This window comes from Pagrus major, chromosome 8, assembly GCF_040436345.1.
Source record: "Pagrus major chromosome 8, Pma_NU_1.0".
NCBI classification, from domain to species: domain Eukaryota; kingdom Metazoa; phylum Chordata; class Actinopteri; order Spariformes; family Sparidae; genus Pagrus; species Pagrus major.
Window position 1 is genome coordinate 10863821 of NC_133222.1, and position 18157 is coordinate 10881977.

At 40.8% G+C, this 18157-nt stretch overlaps 1 protein-coding gene across 1 annotated transcript in view; it reads right to left on the reverse strand.

The window, feature by feature from the left end:
• Nucleotides 1-18157, reverse strand: part of tln2b (talin 2b) — a 95005-nt gene that overhangs the window by 3251 nt on the left and 73597 nt on the right. The window contains exons 42-56 of the mRNA XM_073472491.1: nt 16960-17061; nt 16703-16822; nt 15906-16052; nt 13748-13914; nt 13236-13419; nt 12659-12784; nt 10017-10133; nt 8734-8919; nt 8153-8260; nt 5642-5747; nt 4228-4352; nt 1161-1286; nt 993-1055; nt 725-907; nt 519-644 (exon numbers count right to left, since the gene is read on the reverse strand). Coding sequence (XP_073328592.1) covers nt 519-644; nt 725-907; nt 993-1055; nt 1161-1286; nt 4228-4352; nt 5642-5747; nt 8153-8260; nt 8734-8919; nt 10017-10133; nt 12659-12784; nt 13236-13419; nt 13748-13914; nt 15906-16052; nt 16703-16822; nt 16960-17061 — 1986 coding nt within the window. The remainder of the gene's footprint in view (nt 1-518; nt 645-724; nt 908-992; nt 1056-1160; nt 1287-4227; nt 4353-5641; nt 5748-8152; nt 8261-8733; nt 8920-10016; nt 10134-12658; nt 12785-13235; nt 13420-13747; nt 13915-15905; nt 16053-16702; nt 16823-16959; nt 17062-18157) is intronic.

Here is an 18157-nt window from a genome sequence, read left to right on the forward strand (position 1 = left end):
ATCACAGTCTCAAGTAGTAAAAGAAAAACCATTTTCTAAAGCTCCCCTCAGTGCGACAATGTTTAAATATCAATGAGACAGTGAGCCTCTCTGGTCAGATAGAAAGACTGACAAGCCGACGCCCTGCTGGGGTGCACCACCGACTGAGACAGGAATTCAGTCAATCAAGATGAAAAGTAAAGCTTCCCGTAGCACTCTGGAGTTTTGAAAAAGAGACACTCGATCTTCAATTACTGTCAATTTTTTTTTTTTTTTGCAGCAAAGATGAAAAGGAAGCGAGTTCTCAAGTCGTGCATGTCTTGCAGCTTTGGGTGTCTGGTAAACCTGGTAAACAGCTTTGAAATGAAGCTGATGGGCTGTTTATCCACAGCAGCTCATCACAATTTCAGAAAAACAACATTTGGCATTTTGGCATATCAGCGAGAGGTGCAAACATTCCGTGAAAAGGGCAAACCACACAATAGGCGCGATTTCTGTTCCAGGTCTCACATAAACATTATTCAGGGTTTTTATCTCACCTGAGCTATGCCTCCAACGAATTTGGTCTTCACCACAACACTGTCATCTTCAGTCTTGTCAAACGCCGCTTTCTGAGCCGCCTTCACCAGATTGTCTGAAGCTCGCTTTACTGCGTTGCCAGCAGCCTTCAAACAGATCATCTCGAAGTTAGCACGTAATCTGCATGTGCACAGCTTCCACGGATGAATTAAAAACTCTGTGTTACCTGTAGTCTCCTCATGGCTTCAGAATCCTGGTCAGCCTTCACCTTGCAGGCCACCAGCAGCTGAGCCGTGGAGGCCGCAACCTGTTTGGCTGAACAGATGAGCTTCTCCTCACTGGCGTGGCCCTGCACTGAGGCATTAGCCGCCTCACACAGATTACTGGTGGCTGCTGCTACCATACGCGCCTACATCAAGTCACAAATGTTGTTGGGTTAGGCTCACATTTTTCACATTTGCACAGTCATTAAAAACAGTGTTGAAGCAACTCACAGCTGATATGAGACCCTGAGACCACTGGCCATCATCCACTGCATTGGCTAGATTGGATCCCACCTGAGGTAGACATTGGGAAAAAAAAAAAGATTGTATATGTTTTTTCACCTTATTAGTGTAATGTATAGTATCTTGCTGAGTGTGGGAGTAGCTGTGTTGACTGACCTTGCCTTGTGCTACCAGTTCTCTCTGAGCAGCTGATGCAGATTTAACAAGAGCGCTTGTTGCGGCAGCGATGGACTTTGCTGCTTCTAAGATCTGCTCCTCAAAATCCAGCGTCTCATCTGCCTGCTGAACGTAAAACCACATGTCAATTTAGGCTTTAGATTAAAAAAAAAAAAAAAAAAGATCGTTATTACTGTGTCACCAGGTCAACTGGGGCTTTGACTGGAATTTATACCACTTTTTAATATATTTTATCACTATATGTTTGGATTTTGCTCCACGTTCCCCAAGTTAGGGCTGAACTTGGAGAGAGTGCCCTAAATTTTTTAATGAACCTGACTCCTGGAAAAAAAACATACAGCACCTCCTTAAATTCAATACACATATACCTTTTGGCCATTTTAAAAATGTTATCCTCAACCTCCCAACTCCTGCTTGTTATTGTTTCAATAACTCTATTTTTATTTTACACTATAATTACTCTAATTTATCTATCAAATAATCTACCACAGTTGGAAAGTTTTAGTCTTTTACATGACTGCTTTTTTTTTACATTGTGACTATCTCAATTTATCTGTCCTCATTAATTTAAAAGTTTTTCATGGCTTTTTATTAGCCAGTTGTAAGGCTGCCTTTTCTTCGTCAGTGTATCTCTTTGTTGTTGTTGTTGTTGTTTTTCATCAACCTGTTGTCATTGCAAATAAGTGTTACCCCTCAAGGATCTCATTACTTGACCATAGTGTACAGCACATATGCACATTACTACTGCTCTGAGTACTGTTTTACTTTTGAAGCACTACCTCATATTTATATAATTCTATATTGTTCGTCTTTTTCTTTTATTGAACATATCGCTCTTTTTACTTTGCATCTTTCTTCTTAACAACAGGGAGTGCCTTGGTATTTACTTTGCACAGTAGAACAATGACATTATGTATCTTGATCTTGAATAAAAATAAAGATTAAAAAAAACCCATATAGGTTAATTATTAAAGGCTCAACTGTATTGCCTATACACTGTTTTAAGGCTATTCTACACTGCCAGGAATAAATGTGCGGTGGAGAAATATTGAAATATTTATTTCTCATTTATTAGTAAGCCTCAAAAAAAATACTGGAATCAGCCTATAAAATATCCAGTTTCAATATTGATTTTTTAAATTGCTGCTGGTCACCCCCTCAAGCTTCCTAAATCTCCATTAAATTCTGAGAAAATGATGTTGCAAAATGTTTCGAGTTCATCTTTCACAAAAACCAAAATCAAAAATAATGATTTTTTGCGACATCAGAGTGGCAGATAGATATGATCCCCCAATTCCTATTTCAAAGACCATTATGAAGATCACAGTGCATCAGTTCAGAGACAGTGAACAAATGGCCGTCAGCATGTGATTGACCTCCATAAAACACATAAGGCACACGTGGCTGGAGACAGGGCGGGACACTGTAGGAATATGTTTGATATATAGTTGGACTGAATAACAACCTAATATATCAAACATATCAGACAGAGCCCTGCAGAGAAGGCTTCCAGGTCTACAACGGCTCAGAGAGGACGAGGGGTGGGAGGGTGGGTGGGCAGGACAAGGAGGCATGCTGGGAGCAGGAGAGCCCTCACTCCTTGTAGGGTGGGAGGGACGAAGGAGAGAGGAGAGGGAGTAAAGAGGAGGAAGAAGGAGAATCCCAGCTGCTTCAGACAAAGAATTAAAACTGTTGGTGGTGTGGTGGGCTATTTTATAAACTTTGAGGTGGCTTCATGCCTCTTGAAATTATATGTGGTAGTTGGCTCTATCTCGGTAAAAAATAACTCACGGCAGAACATTATTATAATTAAAAATAAAAAAATCATATATGGGAAGCTCTGAAGCTATGAAGTTGTGCAACTTCAGAGCTTTTGCAATATTTGGATGAGCTTTAAGACAGAAATAAATACTCGCTCTGCACAATAATCATGTGTATTTTTGTTCGCTATATCAGAAAAAGAACACACATTGTGACTGGGCAACTATTTTAGCAAGTTTCTGAATATAGTGAGGCATAGTCATAAATAAAAACAGTCCTCACATGAGTTAAAAACATAGTAAAGCTCTGAGGTGTTCCCCTTTTTAAATGTTTTTTGGTAAGACTTGCATCCTAAGAGATCACTAGAGGGAGACACTGACACCTAAAAGAGGAAAAGCCTTTTTACTCACTAATCCCCTTTCATAATAAACACAAAGGTTCTCATAAATGCAGTCTGTAGCTGTGGAATTGATGTATGCGACAGAGCATTATATGGTCAGGGGGTAACCTACATATGCTTTCCTTTGTATCACACAGGCAGAGGGTTAAACTGACGATTGCTCTGTATACAGGAAGAGGTAAAGAAAAGGGGGAAAGCACTACAGGCACAGGAAGAAGAGCACTAGGATCCAACTATCCAGTCTCCAGAGACAGATAAACAAACAACACAATCATGCAGTAGCACACCACAAACAACCTTGTATCACATACAGGACGACACAAAAGTCATTTCACTTTCCAAAAGCACTAACATCTTTGCCTATTTTCTTTGCCTATGATGAGGTTAAGATGTTTTTGATTTTTAGGCAATAGCGCAGCATGGGGGAGATGAATAACAGGCAGAAAAAGCCTCCCTCAGTTTAGTTTAGAAATGACTGCAATAAAACAAAGGAAATACGTTCAATAAGACAGAGGCCCTCCCTTTCAGGAAAGGGTCACAACAGTTCATCACACATTTGAACTCATTCCAACATAAGCCTGAGGACCCAGCGGTGTAATTGCGTCTCCTGGCAACACAACTCAAAATAATGTCCAGAAGCGTCTTTGAAGAAAGTTTTTTCCAGGCATCATCAGTTAGCCCACTGGACCAGCTGTCTGGTGTATGTGACGAAGACACATTTTTTTTCCCTTTAATGACATGACATGAGATAGCCGCTCAGTCACTGAAAAAGATGACTCCACTTCAAAGTCACCTTTTCCTACCGTCGTCTCCCTGCTGATTAATGGCAAAAAAGCTCTGCGTGGGTTTGTGTGGGTGGAAAAAGGTTGAGAGGGGCACTTATACCTTGGGCTTGGCTCTGGGTTTCAGCTGCTCTAGTTTCTTGGCTGCGGCTTCAATGGACGCTGCTGCTCCGAGGAGCTCGATCTCGGCGATGACAGTGGGGTCCTCGGGGTCCACGCACTCTGATCCTGAACGGGAACATCGCACACCCAGACCCTGGTTATCACAGGCTTTTTATTTTTTGCACAAAAGAAACACGAGGAGAATAATTCTGGTGGTTTTAAAAGGTCAACATTTTTCATGCACTCATTCTCAGCCTCACGATGCAGGCATCGCAGAGATGCTAAATCTACTTCAGCTGCAACAAAGCTCATGAGCTCAATACAGGGAAGAATTGTTTGCAGCGTGACAGTAATGCCTCAAAGTTAAATAAACTAAAAGTTAGAAGAAATGCACATTTGATGGATCATTGTCTTTTTATAGGTTTTTAAGTGCCCATAAAACGGAGCTGTTTGGGAACAGCTTGGTAAAGCAGATGGAACCGTGTTTTCATAGATTATGTCGAGCTCTGGGGAAATCTGTTCTTCGCCCCCACCTCCCCCCGATTCGTCTAACTCCTCCACCCCCTTCTGACTCTATGAAAGGTGATCTGGAGGAACAAAACACACCATATCCCACTTACCTCCATCTGAGGCAGCGAGGAGAGAGAGGGAGAGAGAGAGAGGGAGGGAGAGAGCACATGGGACATTAGAGAGGTGAAGTGGATAGCCCCGCTGGGTCTCAGGCTATACACTGAAATCTAATTCTCATCCAAACACAATCTATTACTCCTGTCAGATGCAGCCGTGCAGCTTCTAGAGGAAGCACTGTGCCACGTTTGTGTCATAACCATCCTGTAGAGCTTAATTTGGAACAATTTTCACGGCAATCACTCGCTGGTGCGATTTCAATATTCTAAAGAGATTTTCATGACCTATCTTTATTGTGGATGCAGACAGGTTTGGTGGCTTGACTCAATAACACTATAATATTATTCATTCAAGGGGATTAGGACTCCTTTGAATAATCTCTAACATCTCTACAATCCTATCATGGTTTTTTACATTTTATCAAATTGAGTTGGCTCCTGTTGGGAATCCCCCTGCTTCAAACTGTATTTCTGCAATTTCAGCTTACCCAGTTTTACACTACAGTGGCTATAATGTCTCACAGTCATTTTAAAATTAAAATCTGCTGCCAACAATTTTTGGATAGAACACAAGCTCCTAATAAAATAACACTGCTTCATAAAGTACCATAAACATTTGGAGTACTAAATAAACTGAACCTTCATGTGTGTTAAATGGGCCATATAATCACGACATCAGTCAGAATGGGGTCCCCGCTAGCTAAAGGTGGTCTAGCCTGATTTTTTTTGTTTGCATGCGTTGTGTAAGAGTGCGTGGACAGTGTGTGTCGGCAGTGTGTGTGGCCTCACCCTTCATGGCCTCAGCTGTCTGGACGAGCTCTGTCACACACGCCGCCACATGCTTCGAGTGTGCGGCCAGCTGCTGCTTCTGCTCGGGCATGGGCTTCTGCAGCACCTGAGAATACAAGAACCCAACGCGTGCACACACACACACACAATTGTTAAAGAGGCACAAGCAGGTGTAATGTAAAGGAGGATTTACAATTTAAATTGTACTTAAGCTGTTTTAAAGAGGCAATTTACATGTATTAATCCCTTTTTATTGGCCATATGTGAGCAGATTCTAACATGACTTGAAAAATTGGACCTTCCCCATCTCTCAGTGGACGATTTCTTTAAGTTGTTTAATGCTGCTGGACTGTGGATTTCTTTGGGAAAGACTTAGGTTGGATTTCCACAACACTCCAAAAGATGTGACTTTATACAAGTTCTCGAGTGCCTCGTCTCAATGCCTCTCCGCTAAGAGAGAGCAACATTAGCTAACATTAGTTTAGAAATGGAGACCGCTAACAGAAACTAACGACTGCCTTTCAACACAACACAGAACTTCCAAAGAGCCCCTTTAAGGTCCAGTGGGTAGGATTTCAGGGATTTCAGATCTAATGCAGCTATGGAATGCAAAATTAATAATTATGTTTTCATTATATTTCATATAATCACCTGAACTAAGAATTGTTCTAGTTTTGTTACCTTAGAATGAGGCTTTTATGTCTACAGTGGGAGTGGGACCATGTTTCGAACATTGAAATAGCTGGCAGTGATAGCCGACAAAAAAACAGGTATATCTGTTCGCTAACTGTTTCAGCCAACCAGACAACAATTCAGATAAAACTTGCAGTTGTAGGCCTCTGTGTACCAGTCATGTTGCTGTTTCTGAGCAGTGGCGTTGAATAATGGCCCGAGTATTTTTTGCAGAACATAATGCCGTCACAGTGAAGTTGACCTTTGACCTTTTGGATATAAAATGTCCTAACTTCATCATTTAATCCCATTAGACATTTGTGTAAAATGTTGCCATAATTAACTGAATGAATTGTTTAGTAATGGCCAAAAAAATGTGTTTTGTGAGGTCACAGTGACCTTTGATCTTTGACCACAATTCATTAACAATTCATCCTTGAGTCCAACCGGACATTTGTGCCAAATTCGAAGATATTCCCTCAAGACGTTCTTGAGATGTCACATTCGCAAGAATGGGACAGACAAAAGGACAACTGGGGAAAATTGTATCTACCACCATGGCTATCACCAGCGCGGAAGCCAGAAAATAACTTGGCAAGGGCAATAAATAATAATTGACTTGATAGAAGAGTCTTCACTTTCTCCCTGTAAGTCAGTCATTGTTTCTGTATTTTTCACATGTAGTTCTTTTGTTGCTTGAGCAGCTAGTTGATTGGAAAAGTAGCGACAGCACAGCCTTCATATTAGTTTATTTTAATAGAAGGTACTTTAAGTGACCTAGTGTCCTGCCAGAATCAACATGGTGTACCCGTAACTACTGTAATTATGCAAGTGAGATAATTATTGAAGATACTTAATACATTAATTAGCAGTTGTTACATGTCAACACACTTGTCTTCATAAACACACAGGGACTTTTATTATGAACAAAGGTACTTAATGAAAATAAGTTTTGCTGATTAATATGCAGATTTATGCGACAAGGTGCTCAGATATTAAATCTGATCTTCTGCAGAGGTACACGGTGGTGTAAGATATAAAAGATACAGACAGCAGAATGTGTGAATAAAACAATTTAAGTCTTCAGATATTTCACTCATTGGTGAAGGCTGGAGTCATTCTATATCTTTCTTATTGACAACACGCCTCAAGAAAAGACCAACTAACAACATGTGAGACTTCCTTCCCCCTCAACCACAAGAAAATATCGTTAATTTTTAGAAAAGGCTGAACTGTGCACTAGTCTTTAGCAAACATAAATCAAATTGAGTAAATAGTCCCATTTGTTAGGGACTGTTTTCAGCTGTGGATTAATATACTTTTGGTGCATTTGTGAGTATTTACCGTACAGCAGCAGGACCTAGTACTGTATGTGGGGTATTGGTCCTAAATAAATAACAGTGCTAAAGTAACCCACTGAAACGGCATGGCTCATTTCATTTAATTGATTTTTAGAGGGTCTATTGCACAGAAGAATAAGCTACACAATACTTTGGATGCACAGATAGTATTTGTTAGAAGAATCAATTTATTGTTGGTTTTAATATTTTGTGCAATTGTTGACAATAAGAAAAACATACACTATCAGCAGCCTTATTTGTTTAGTTACAGTGATGCTACAGTCAATACAAGCATTATTGACAGAAAGCCAGGAAGGTTTTTTTCCTCAAGCAGCAGAGGATTTAATCCTGCAGATAAGACCTGTGAAACCTCACTTGGTAATAGTATATCAGGATCCACTCTTCCATCCTGTTGCTACAGGCATACACACACAGACACATACAAATGAAAGTCACTTTCATCCTTTATTTATGAGACATGTGACTGTCTCATTCTAACCTGCAGCACTTGCTCCAGAAGGTTGATGTATCCGGTGGTGCACTCAGAGCTGTACTGCAGGGCCTTGCTCCTCAGTTCCTCGCTTACTTCTGGGTGGAAAGCTGCTTGCTGGAAAAAGGACACAAAAATTGTTCCCAGTGGCATGTTTAGATTTAAAGCAGGTCCTGATATAAAAGTGAAAAATGTGCCATGTGGGGCTTGAATAGCTTTTATACAATTCTTCATGTGGATAAGTACATTATCTAGCGCCAATAGCAGATCAAATTCATAGCTAATTAATTCATGAATTATTCCAAATAACTCTTCACTAATTAGTTTGTACTGCATTGATTTTCAGAAGCACAGCCTGAAATGCTCTCTCTGTCTCATTACAAGTGCTCTATAGTCACCGAAGGACATCCTGACTGATGCTCCGCGGCACGACTTTGAAAAGTGACTGAGTCACTACCGGCGGGAGCAGCCATAAAGTAGACTAGACTCTAATGTCCTATCTGCTCTCTGCAGGCTGGCCTCACATGTTCCCTGGCAGCCCGGTGACGTCTGTGTGAGGCCTGTTCTGGCAGGGCGGTGTGGATTAGCACCTTGCAGGCAGTCAGCATATCGGAGATGGCTTTGCGGCTCAGGTTGGCAGTGGCGATCACGTCCTCCTGCTGAGCGGAGTTGCCTGCAGCCACGGCCTTGGCTGTTGCCATGGTGATGCCCTTTGTCATGCGGATGAACTCCTCGGGTGTGGTGGACTTGTCCGGGGCGTCCTTGGAATGGAACACCTGACAAGATGGAGATCAACAGATGCAGGTTGGATATGGGCGTGGCAGGGGCTCAGATATGTTAAAGTCACCCTCCAACTAAAAATGTGTTTTCCTTTTTGTTTTAACAGATGGACATGCGAGCTTCAATGTGCATGTATGGAGCTATTTTATTTATTAACTTTTGGTTGTTTATTTACATTTTAAATCAGGTTCCCATCTACTTCCGTTGTTTAGGAGATGCTGCGGCGCTGTTTTGCTGTGAAGCTCCAGAAACATTTTGTGGACTACAAAACTTCAGCTTACTTTCCACTCTATTCTTTTGGCATGGGGGTCAGTAGATCAACATAAATTTTTCATTTTTGGCTGAACTTAAAGAGGCAAACCTATAAGCATGATTTGTGAACCAGTGCACATACACTGAGAATGGTCTTTACGGTGAAGAAGGCGATCTCTTGTGTCCAGCAGGCAAACTTTAAAATTAGCATATTTATCGATTCTGTAATTTTTAATGAGGCAAAAGGAGCAGCCGCTTTTTTAAGAACGCGGAAAAAAAGTCATTATTGCTCCAAGCAGATTATTTGTAAATGTGTCTTAATACATGTCTGAAGGGGATCTTTAATATAGAGAAGAAACAAAGAAGTCCACATGGACTTGTACAGCAGCAGAAAGTGAAAAACAAGTGAGAAGGACAGGACGTCTTGATATGGGTAGCAGTAAAATTAGGACTTAGGTAGACTGTTGGATTTGGCTTTGGACACAGCTCTCTGTAAAGCCTCCTCTAGGGTTGGGGGTCCTCTGATAAGGATTAGCAGCAAATTACAAAAAAAAACAAGCTCTTGAAATCTTCTTCCTTTCTCACTCTGGCTGCACCTGCTACACAGAGTCTGATAAGAGCTGTGGGAAACCTGCAGGGGCTGAGAGGCAAGGAGGAAGGAAAGGAGCTGGACAGATAATAAAGGAAAAAAAGAACAAAAAGCTCCCCTGTTTTTGTTCAGAATAATAGACACAGATATCCCTGACCCTGTTTGAGCCAGCTTTGCAGAGAGGCTGTGTCTCATCAGCTGACTCTCGAAAGACCACAAAGACGAGGTTCGGAGCCTGTGAGGCGCTCTTACTGTCAGCTCCTGCTTGATGCACTCAATGGTGGCCTCCAGTGCCCTCGTCCCGCGAGTCGCTTCATCCTCCACTGCCTTCACTGTTTTTAGAAGAGACGTCACGTTGGTCACCATGACCTGTCAAATAAAGGGAGTCATAATGAGGCTCACAGTCAAACCAGGAGGTGGAGCTCTTTCTACTCAACTGCAAAACATTACTAAATTATTTTTTCTTTCCTCCTTCTTCACTGATTCCATTACAGTGAATAATGGTTACACATGTAGAGGGTGCTTATCTAATGAACATTAAAGACATCAGCTGCTGAACAAAGACAAGACTGAGGGATGTATTTCGAATTAAAAGAGGGTGATTTACTACTGGTAATACAGTTCATTCACTGACACCTAGGATGAAAAAAAAAAAAAAATCAAGCTTTATTCACGGTGATGCAGTCTGTTCTGTCTGTGCTGCGTTCAAAGTGTACATTATTAAGTTAGGAATTTGAGCAACATGATCGCCAGGAGTTTGAGAGGGTCCCATTTGGAGGTCACCATATGTTGGAGGAACAGAACCAATCTGTCAACATAACCAAGTCCATGGGTGGCCCTAATTCCATTTAGATGAGAAAACATAAGAAACCCCATGCAACAGTTGAAGTTACATGCTGTGCCAGGGATGATAGTTGAGAGGAAAAGAAATAAACAATATAAGGAAGTTTGCTGAAGACGAGCAAACCTTTGGTTCAGAGGTGTCTGAGGCTCTGTGACTGATACAAATACTTTGATCTTTGTTTCTCTGTTGCAGTGACCGCAGCTGCACCAAGGTTGGATACAAAGGGTCTGATCTCTGGTTTTTGTTCTTCAGCAGTTGGCAGGTGTGACAGCAGTCACGACGATCAAGAGTAAAACTCTCCCCTCCGGTGTGTGTATGATGCAGATTCTCGTAGCTTTCAGTGGCACCTGGAGGTTGCTCAACATCTTTTCTCTGATGCAGTTTTCACCAGAAAAAACTTGAACTGCAACTGAAAATTTTTTCACTTGATATTTACTTTATTTTTGACTGCATTTGCTTTACATTACACTTCCTGTGTACTTATATTATAACCTTACTTTTTATTTCAGATTGTAAATTTGTAACTCCATATGTCACCTATTGCATGTCTGTATGTTCTAAAAGAGGACTCCCTCAAGTGTTTTTTTTAAAAGATTTTTTTCCCATTTGTTCCACCTGTTAAGTTTTTATGCAGAGTTTTTCCTTACCCACACCAAGGGTATGGCAGGCCCTTTTATCATTCAATCAATAGGGCTGACTAGCAGCAATTTAGTTTTCACTGATGTCAAAATGTCATTCTGAGTAGTTAAAATGTAAAACAATTTTGACATGTTACAAAAATGTATTTTCACAGGTAGAAATCACATTTTTCCAAGTCAAAACTGAATAAATCTTTAATTTAATCATTGGTATCATTAACCTGTGAGAATAACGACTGCACATATCCACAATAGTATTTCTATATGTTGAAAGAAAGGACAGTGACTAGTGGAAACCTTAAGATGACAAATTAAATTCCTAATTAAATTAGTTTTTAATTAAAACTGTGTATGCATCTCATGCGGCTGACCTTGACACTAAAGTGATGTTAAATTGACACCCGCTGATGTCGTCATTAGTATCAGCTGTGATCTGCATGCAGTTTCAGGACGCCAAGAGCAGAGCAAGTTACTTTTCATTTGATGAAGTTTAAGCCACACACACACTTATTTGTTCTTATTTCTATTCATCCATCAACTGGACATCAAACTGTGAGTGCCTTGCTGAAAGAACTTAACTTCAGTGACTCAAACCTTTCTGTGTTATGCAAGGCAGCACAAGAAAACCACTCTGGATACATCGCCCTCATTAATTATGGATATGTATACACGTACAACTGGTACAAATTCCTTTCGTTAAATCTGAATTTCAATTCTGACTAGTTTCAAAAAGAATTGAAGATATCTCACATATAATTTTTACTAGTACGAATGCAATTTTCACTAGTAACAGTTGTATTTCAGATATCCGAAATTACATTCTTGCCAGTTACAATTCCAAGCCAACATATCAATAATGTGTTGTTGTTTTTTTACATTCAGAGAAAACTTAGTAAAAGTAAAGTAAAACTCATTTGGCACTACAAATAGAATTGTGAGGCTGAGCTTTATCAGATCAGATCCTGACAGCTGATTCAAAAACCTGCCCTCCTATAGTCTCAGTGGTTATAATACCATAAAAAAAGCTCTGTGGTTGCAAACAGATCTCAGTAAAGCACACCAACCCTCTCTCAGACACACACACACACACACAACACACACACACACACACACACACACACACACACACACACACACAGGCTTCATCTCAGTGATGCATCTAGTCCACATACAGATATGACAGAAAAAGAGAATACCTTACAAAAACTGATAAGAAGTGTCATATCATTCTTTTGAAAAGCCTTACTTTGTGCTATCAGATACGTCAAGCTGAACATAGCAATTCTACAAAGCAAGCGTTTGTGGAATCCATGTCTGTGTGCATTCCTCTGAGTGAGGAAGCATAAGCTGAATAATAAATTACAGACTTGTGTTGCTGACATCAACACTTGTATGAAAGTCTATTCCTTTACCTTGGCGGCGCCCTTTAGCTGATACATGGACGGGTCGTCGGCTGGCTTGCCGGCTGCACATTTGGTGGCACCGATGAGTTCGGCCAGAGCCTTGGCCACATCCCGCACAGCGTTTATCAGAACCACCTGAGGGGATAGAGTTTGTATCAATACGGCACAATGGTCAGAGTACAGGTTTATCAGTAACACCCCGGGGAAAGGATTTAACACCGCAGCTGTTATCACTCCCACCTAGTCATGATACTTCAGACTTAGTGGAGGGCAGAGATAGAGGCATGCACACAGGGGGGAGAGAAGACACAATGTGTATCTGATGAAAATGCAATTGCACAGAGAATCTAACCCTGGGTGTACAGAAAGATAGAGGACATTCATTGTGGATGACTAATGTTACAGAATTGCATAATGATAATGGGTTATAATAGGCGGTTAAAGCTCTGCACAGCTGAATTAAAAAGTCATAACTGAGCTTTGTTAGAAAATAAAAGGCGTACATCTGTGACTACATATGGCCGAAACATCTGCGGTTGCATTAGACATTCTTTGTTGGAAAATGTGTTTTGGGTTTTTTCGTCACCTGTGTCTCAGGGTCCTCAGAACCCATACTGGTCGCTCCCAGTTTGACCACCTCAGTGAGCTGGGTGATGGTCTTGGCTGAGGACTGGGCGGCCTGGGCCAGTTTCTCCTGGCTGGACGCGGCTCCAGCGACCAGCAGCTTGGTGTCCTCCACCAGCGCCTTGGCTGTCTTCAAGATGCTCTCCCTGAAGGATGACGGGACACATTGTATCACAATCTGCTCCGCAGTCACACTCAAGTACCAGCAATATGAAAGGAAGCTGTTGCTTTTCTAATAGAGTGTGTGTTGAGTAAGTATTCAGCTTTGTTGACAAACTGCACTTTTGATTGAGTCATCAGAAGAAAAAGAGAGATCTGTGTCAAAACCCAGCAACCGAAATCTAGTTATATTACCCTCTTGCTCATGAAACCTCTTAATCTACTGCCCATTTCTAACCACCATCAAATATCTCTCCTCTTTGGTGATTTGAGCTATTCATCTCACATCATTTCTTTGCTTCAAGGTTGTTGTACCTGTGGTCAGCAAAAGACTCTTCATTCTCAGGGTTCAGTGTTCCAGCTGAGGCGAACATGATGGTGGTGTCCAGGTCAGCAATGATGCCAGAAACAGCGCTGGCTGCTGTGATACAGGCCTGGGTGCCTTTGTTCCCCGCCTGCAGTGCTGACAGCACCAAGGACACCTGGAACATAAAGCATGCTGTCTTCAGAGGTGTAAAAACAGCTAAAAAAATAACCCCAGTTTCTGTATGCACTGCACACGTTTAATGATTAAAAAGCAGCTTTTCCTCTTGCTAGGATGTTGGCAGAGCCTTTATGAAGCAGTTGAGTGAGGTTGTAAACGTGAAAGATCTGGACGAGCCGGATTAAAGGAGCACGCTGGGAGCAAGAAAAGAGAGCAAGGTTAAACATGCATTCAGAGTCTGCTGCACAATCACATTAAGTCAATGAGCCTGACTCTGCAAATCACACATCCCCATTGAGGACCGCACTCTGCCCATCCCTCACAAACAAATGGAAAGCCCTGAGAGGTAGTTATCAACAAGCTTCACATATCAGCAGGCATGAGACCCCAAATTATTCAAGTTTGATATAAGCCCTGAATCAAATCACGGGCTCAGAGCGCAGAGAAATGTTAATGTGCGAGCAGCTTGGCTAGTTGCTGCCAGGGTCACAGCAGGCAGACATTTGTATTATTATTAACTGCACAGTGTGAGGTTGGTCAGGAGAGCATGCTCTCATGACCCGCATGACTGCTAAAATAATAACAATATATCAGTAAAGCACCAGTCATTTCCACCTAAAACAACATACATTAAACCTAAAAGTTCAAAATTAAGCTAAAGCTAAACCTTACTAAAAATAAATTATGAATAATAATTGAAATGCAAAGCAATCCTGTCAGCCACAGTATAGCAAACAATTATTCAATCTGAGCTGCTTCTTCTTACATGTTCTCTACCACTTTATTTAAATAAGTGTATATACAGCAACTGTATTGAGCAATGCATGAAATATATTTTCATAAAAATGCTAATGCTGAGCTGATGCTGCTTCCCAACTTCAAACAGCAGAGATGGCAAATTATGACAGCAAAAATAGACTTCCTTTAAAAAGTCAAGATATATATACACTGAAATAACTGCCTCGTGGCTGTCTGCCTCCAGCAAACAATCAAGTGCACTTTACATTCACGTCAGTCCAGACTCACATGATATATGTAGTGAAGGACTTTAACTTTAAAGTGTATTTTTTGGAGTAATGTAACGAACACGAACGACTCCAGTGATTAATTTCCAGAGAGAGATATGCTGTCTTCATTTAGAGACTATAACCCTAACCCTAACCCACATAACAAACTAATGGTAAATAAAGTCACAATCTTTGTTCTTGAGTTATAGTGTTGAAGAAGTGTCAGAAGAGAGTTATTGCAGAACATTATGATCAGGCATGGGGAGTAACAGAATACATGTAACAGGGTTACAGTACGTGATAAGGATACAAAAAAAAGGTTATTGCATTCCATTAAAGTTACATAAATAAAGATGTAATTAGATTCCAGTTACAGTAAGTAAAAAAGGGATTACTAACATGACTACAATTTCAAAATCAAAAATAATATACTATTCTGTAACCATGCACATGCGCACATATGAAAACATTTCACAAATCTGAATATAAACATCAGTCTGGTCTCGCGTGAAACCGAATACACAGTTAAGATCAAATAAAAGTCATCTTATTCATATTTCTTTTCTCTCGTCTTTCTTTGCATATGTTTGATACTGAGTTAACTGAAAGTAACAGTGAAGTTGACCTTTGGCTATAAAATAGCATCACTTCTTCATTTTTATCCTATTCAACATTTGTATGGAATGTCGTCAAATTTAGCTCATGAATTATCATGAATGAGTCACGCTAAAATCTTGTTTTGTGAGGTCACAATGACCTTTGACCTTTTGTCCATTAAAATCTATTCAGTTTATCCTGGACCTCCGACTGAACGTTTGTGCCAAATTTGAAGAATTCCCTGGAGGCGGTCCATCAGATGCCGTGTTCACGAGAACAGACTGATAACCTGAAAATATAATTACTCTGGCCATGACTTTCGCAAGCACGTAGGCATTAAGAGCTTTTTTCTCAAGAGTTTAAGCTCTCTGTCCACATAGCTTACCTTCTCTGTGACTGCCCGGGCACACTCAATGAGCTCCCTCTTGGAGAAGCTGTCAGTGGGGCTGAGCTGCAGGGCGCCAGCCTTCTGGACCAGGTAGATGCAGCCATGGCCCAGCTCCTGCACCCGGGACTTTATCTGGAAGCCAACCTGAAAGCATAACCAGGCACCGACTAACGCCGTATCCATAGTCTCATTTGAGTCACTGTACCATAGAATTGCACTCATGTCCTAAACTGGCATGCCTCTTATCCAGCAGGTGGATAAAAAATGATTTCAAGCACCCTTACAGAGGCAGTGCTGGCACTACACCTTTAATTTCCAGACTGAGATTAACGGGTGGGTGGTACTTCATTATAAGCATCACTATAGGCTTTTAGACTTGTAGAGGCACAATGTTGCTATGGCAACCAGCCGGTTTTCCAGCTGCCTGCTATATGCGCGATATTGATAAGAGCTGTGTGTTTATTAGTGCGATGTTTCCACACATTGCAGGACTACACAGCAAAGATTTAAGAAAGGATGTGGGTCTTGAGAGTGATGGATACTGCAGGGGTTTATTTCCATTTGATCTCACACTGTCCGGGCAGCCTTGAGGAAGGGGTGTCATATCAAAGAACAGAAAACATCAGTGTGTGAGTGGATACATCCGAAAGCATTTTTTGCTGTAACATGCAGACCTAGGCTGATATTTCAGTCTGACGTTTCAGGGGCACAACTGCAAAGAGATATACAGCGTGTAAATCTTTCATAAGAGTGTGTAATTTTCCCCACATGTGACAGAGTGCACAGCTTCTCACCTCCTCTGGCTCTGCAGTGGCTGCAGCGAGGCGTCCTTGGTGTGCTAGCTGTCCGTAGTCCACTGTCACCTGAGAGGCAAGGCCGCCAAGCTCTTCAGGGCAGGTTACCGACTTAGTCATCTGGCAGCGGAGAGAACATACGGAGGCACATTGATGTTTCTGTAGCTCTACTGACAAATATTGTCTTAGTAGATTGGATACTTAATGGAAAACACACAGAGCCAGGCATGTACATCCCAGTGCATTAGTGCACTCACCATCTCCTGAGCAGTGATAGCGATGGCCTTGGAGAACTTTACCATGGTGGTCTGGTAGTCCACAAAGGAGCCCTCAGGTTCAGGGGGTGTTCCTTCATCCACCTGTGAAGATATCAACCTGTTAGTACTTACATATGTGTTTTTGCACTAGGTACTCCCATTTATATAAGATTTATGATATAGTTTGATACAACTTTACAAAAAAGCATACTATAATGAGTTTTATAGGTTTCAATTACTTATCTTATGCATTGTTAATAAATTGAAGTTAAACCTTCAATAAGAAGCTGTGAATTCCTGTATAATATTATCCTTTATTCTGTATTATACTACAAATGCTTTATAGACTAGAGTATTAGGATGTTAATATGCTAACCATGAGTGCTATGCTTTTGGTTTGCCAAGTTGTCAGTGCAAAATGATGTGAAGGATTATCTTGGTTGATAACCTGCCAATGGAGATTTTGTTACCTCTAATTTTTGGAAGATGACTGCAAACCAAACTATGGCCCGACCATTACAGGAGACCTATTCAGCTTTTTGCTTTTTTTCCCTTTTCTTCAGTGTTTTAAACAGGTTCTTGTGCGTGTAAAAGATCTTGACAGTTAAAAAGCTCAAAGTGTGCACCAACAGAAGCTCCTCGTCAGAAGTCTCGCCTTTAATTCTGTGACTTTGTGACATCACACCTTTTCACAGAGTCACACATTTGCATCATTAATTAGCGCAGCTGCTCTGTTGTTGTTGTTGTTAGCGATGCTGCAGCAGTGTATTGAGAAAACTGATGTGTTTCTTGAGCACATAAACCAAGTAGTAAAATTCAAGTATTAACCCAAAATAAAATTATGAACCTGAAAATGAGCATAATATGTCTCCTTCAAATCATTCAGGACATCATATCATCCAATATAAACTTTTTACAGATAGACTGGATCTATCTATTCGAGATGTTGGCATTAGTAACAAGAAACTGCAGTACAGAAATACCCAAGATATGATTTATAGAGTGTCTCCATTATATAGAATCTCCACCAGAGAGCACTAACAATTTTATATTTCACCCAGCTCAGAATAAATCTTGATCACAATCCTTTAATAACCAAATTTAAGGAATCTTTATCAAAACCGTTGCTAATGTTATGCGTTTATGTTAAAAATATATGAACCGATAAATTGTGAACAGATTTTTTAACTCTCAGTCA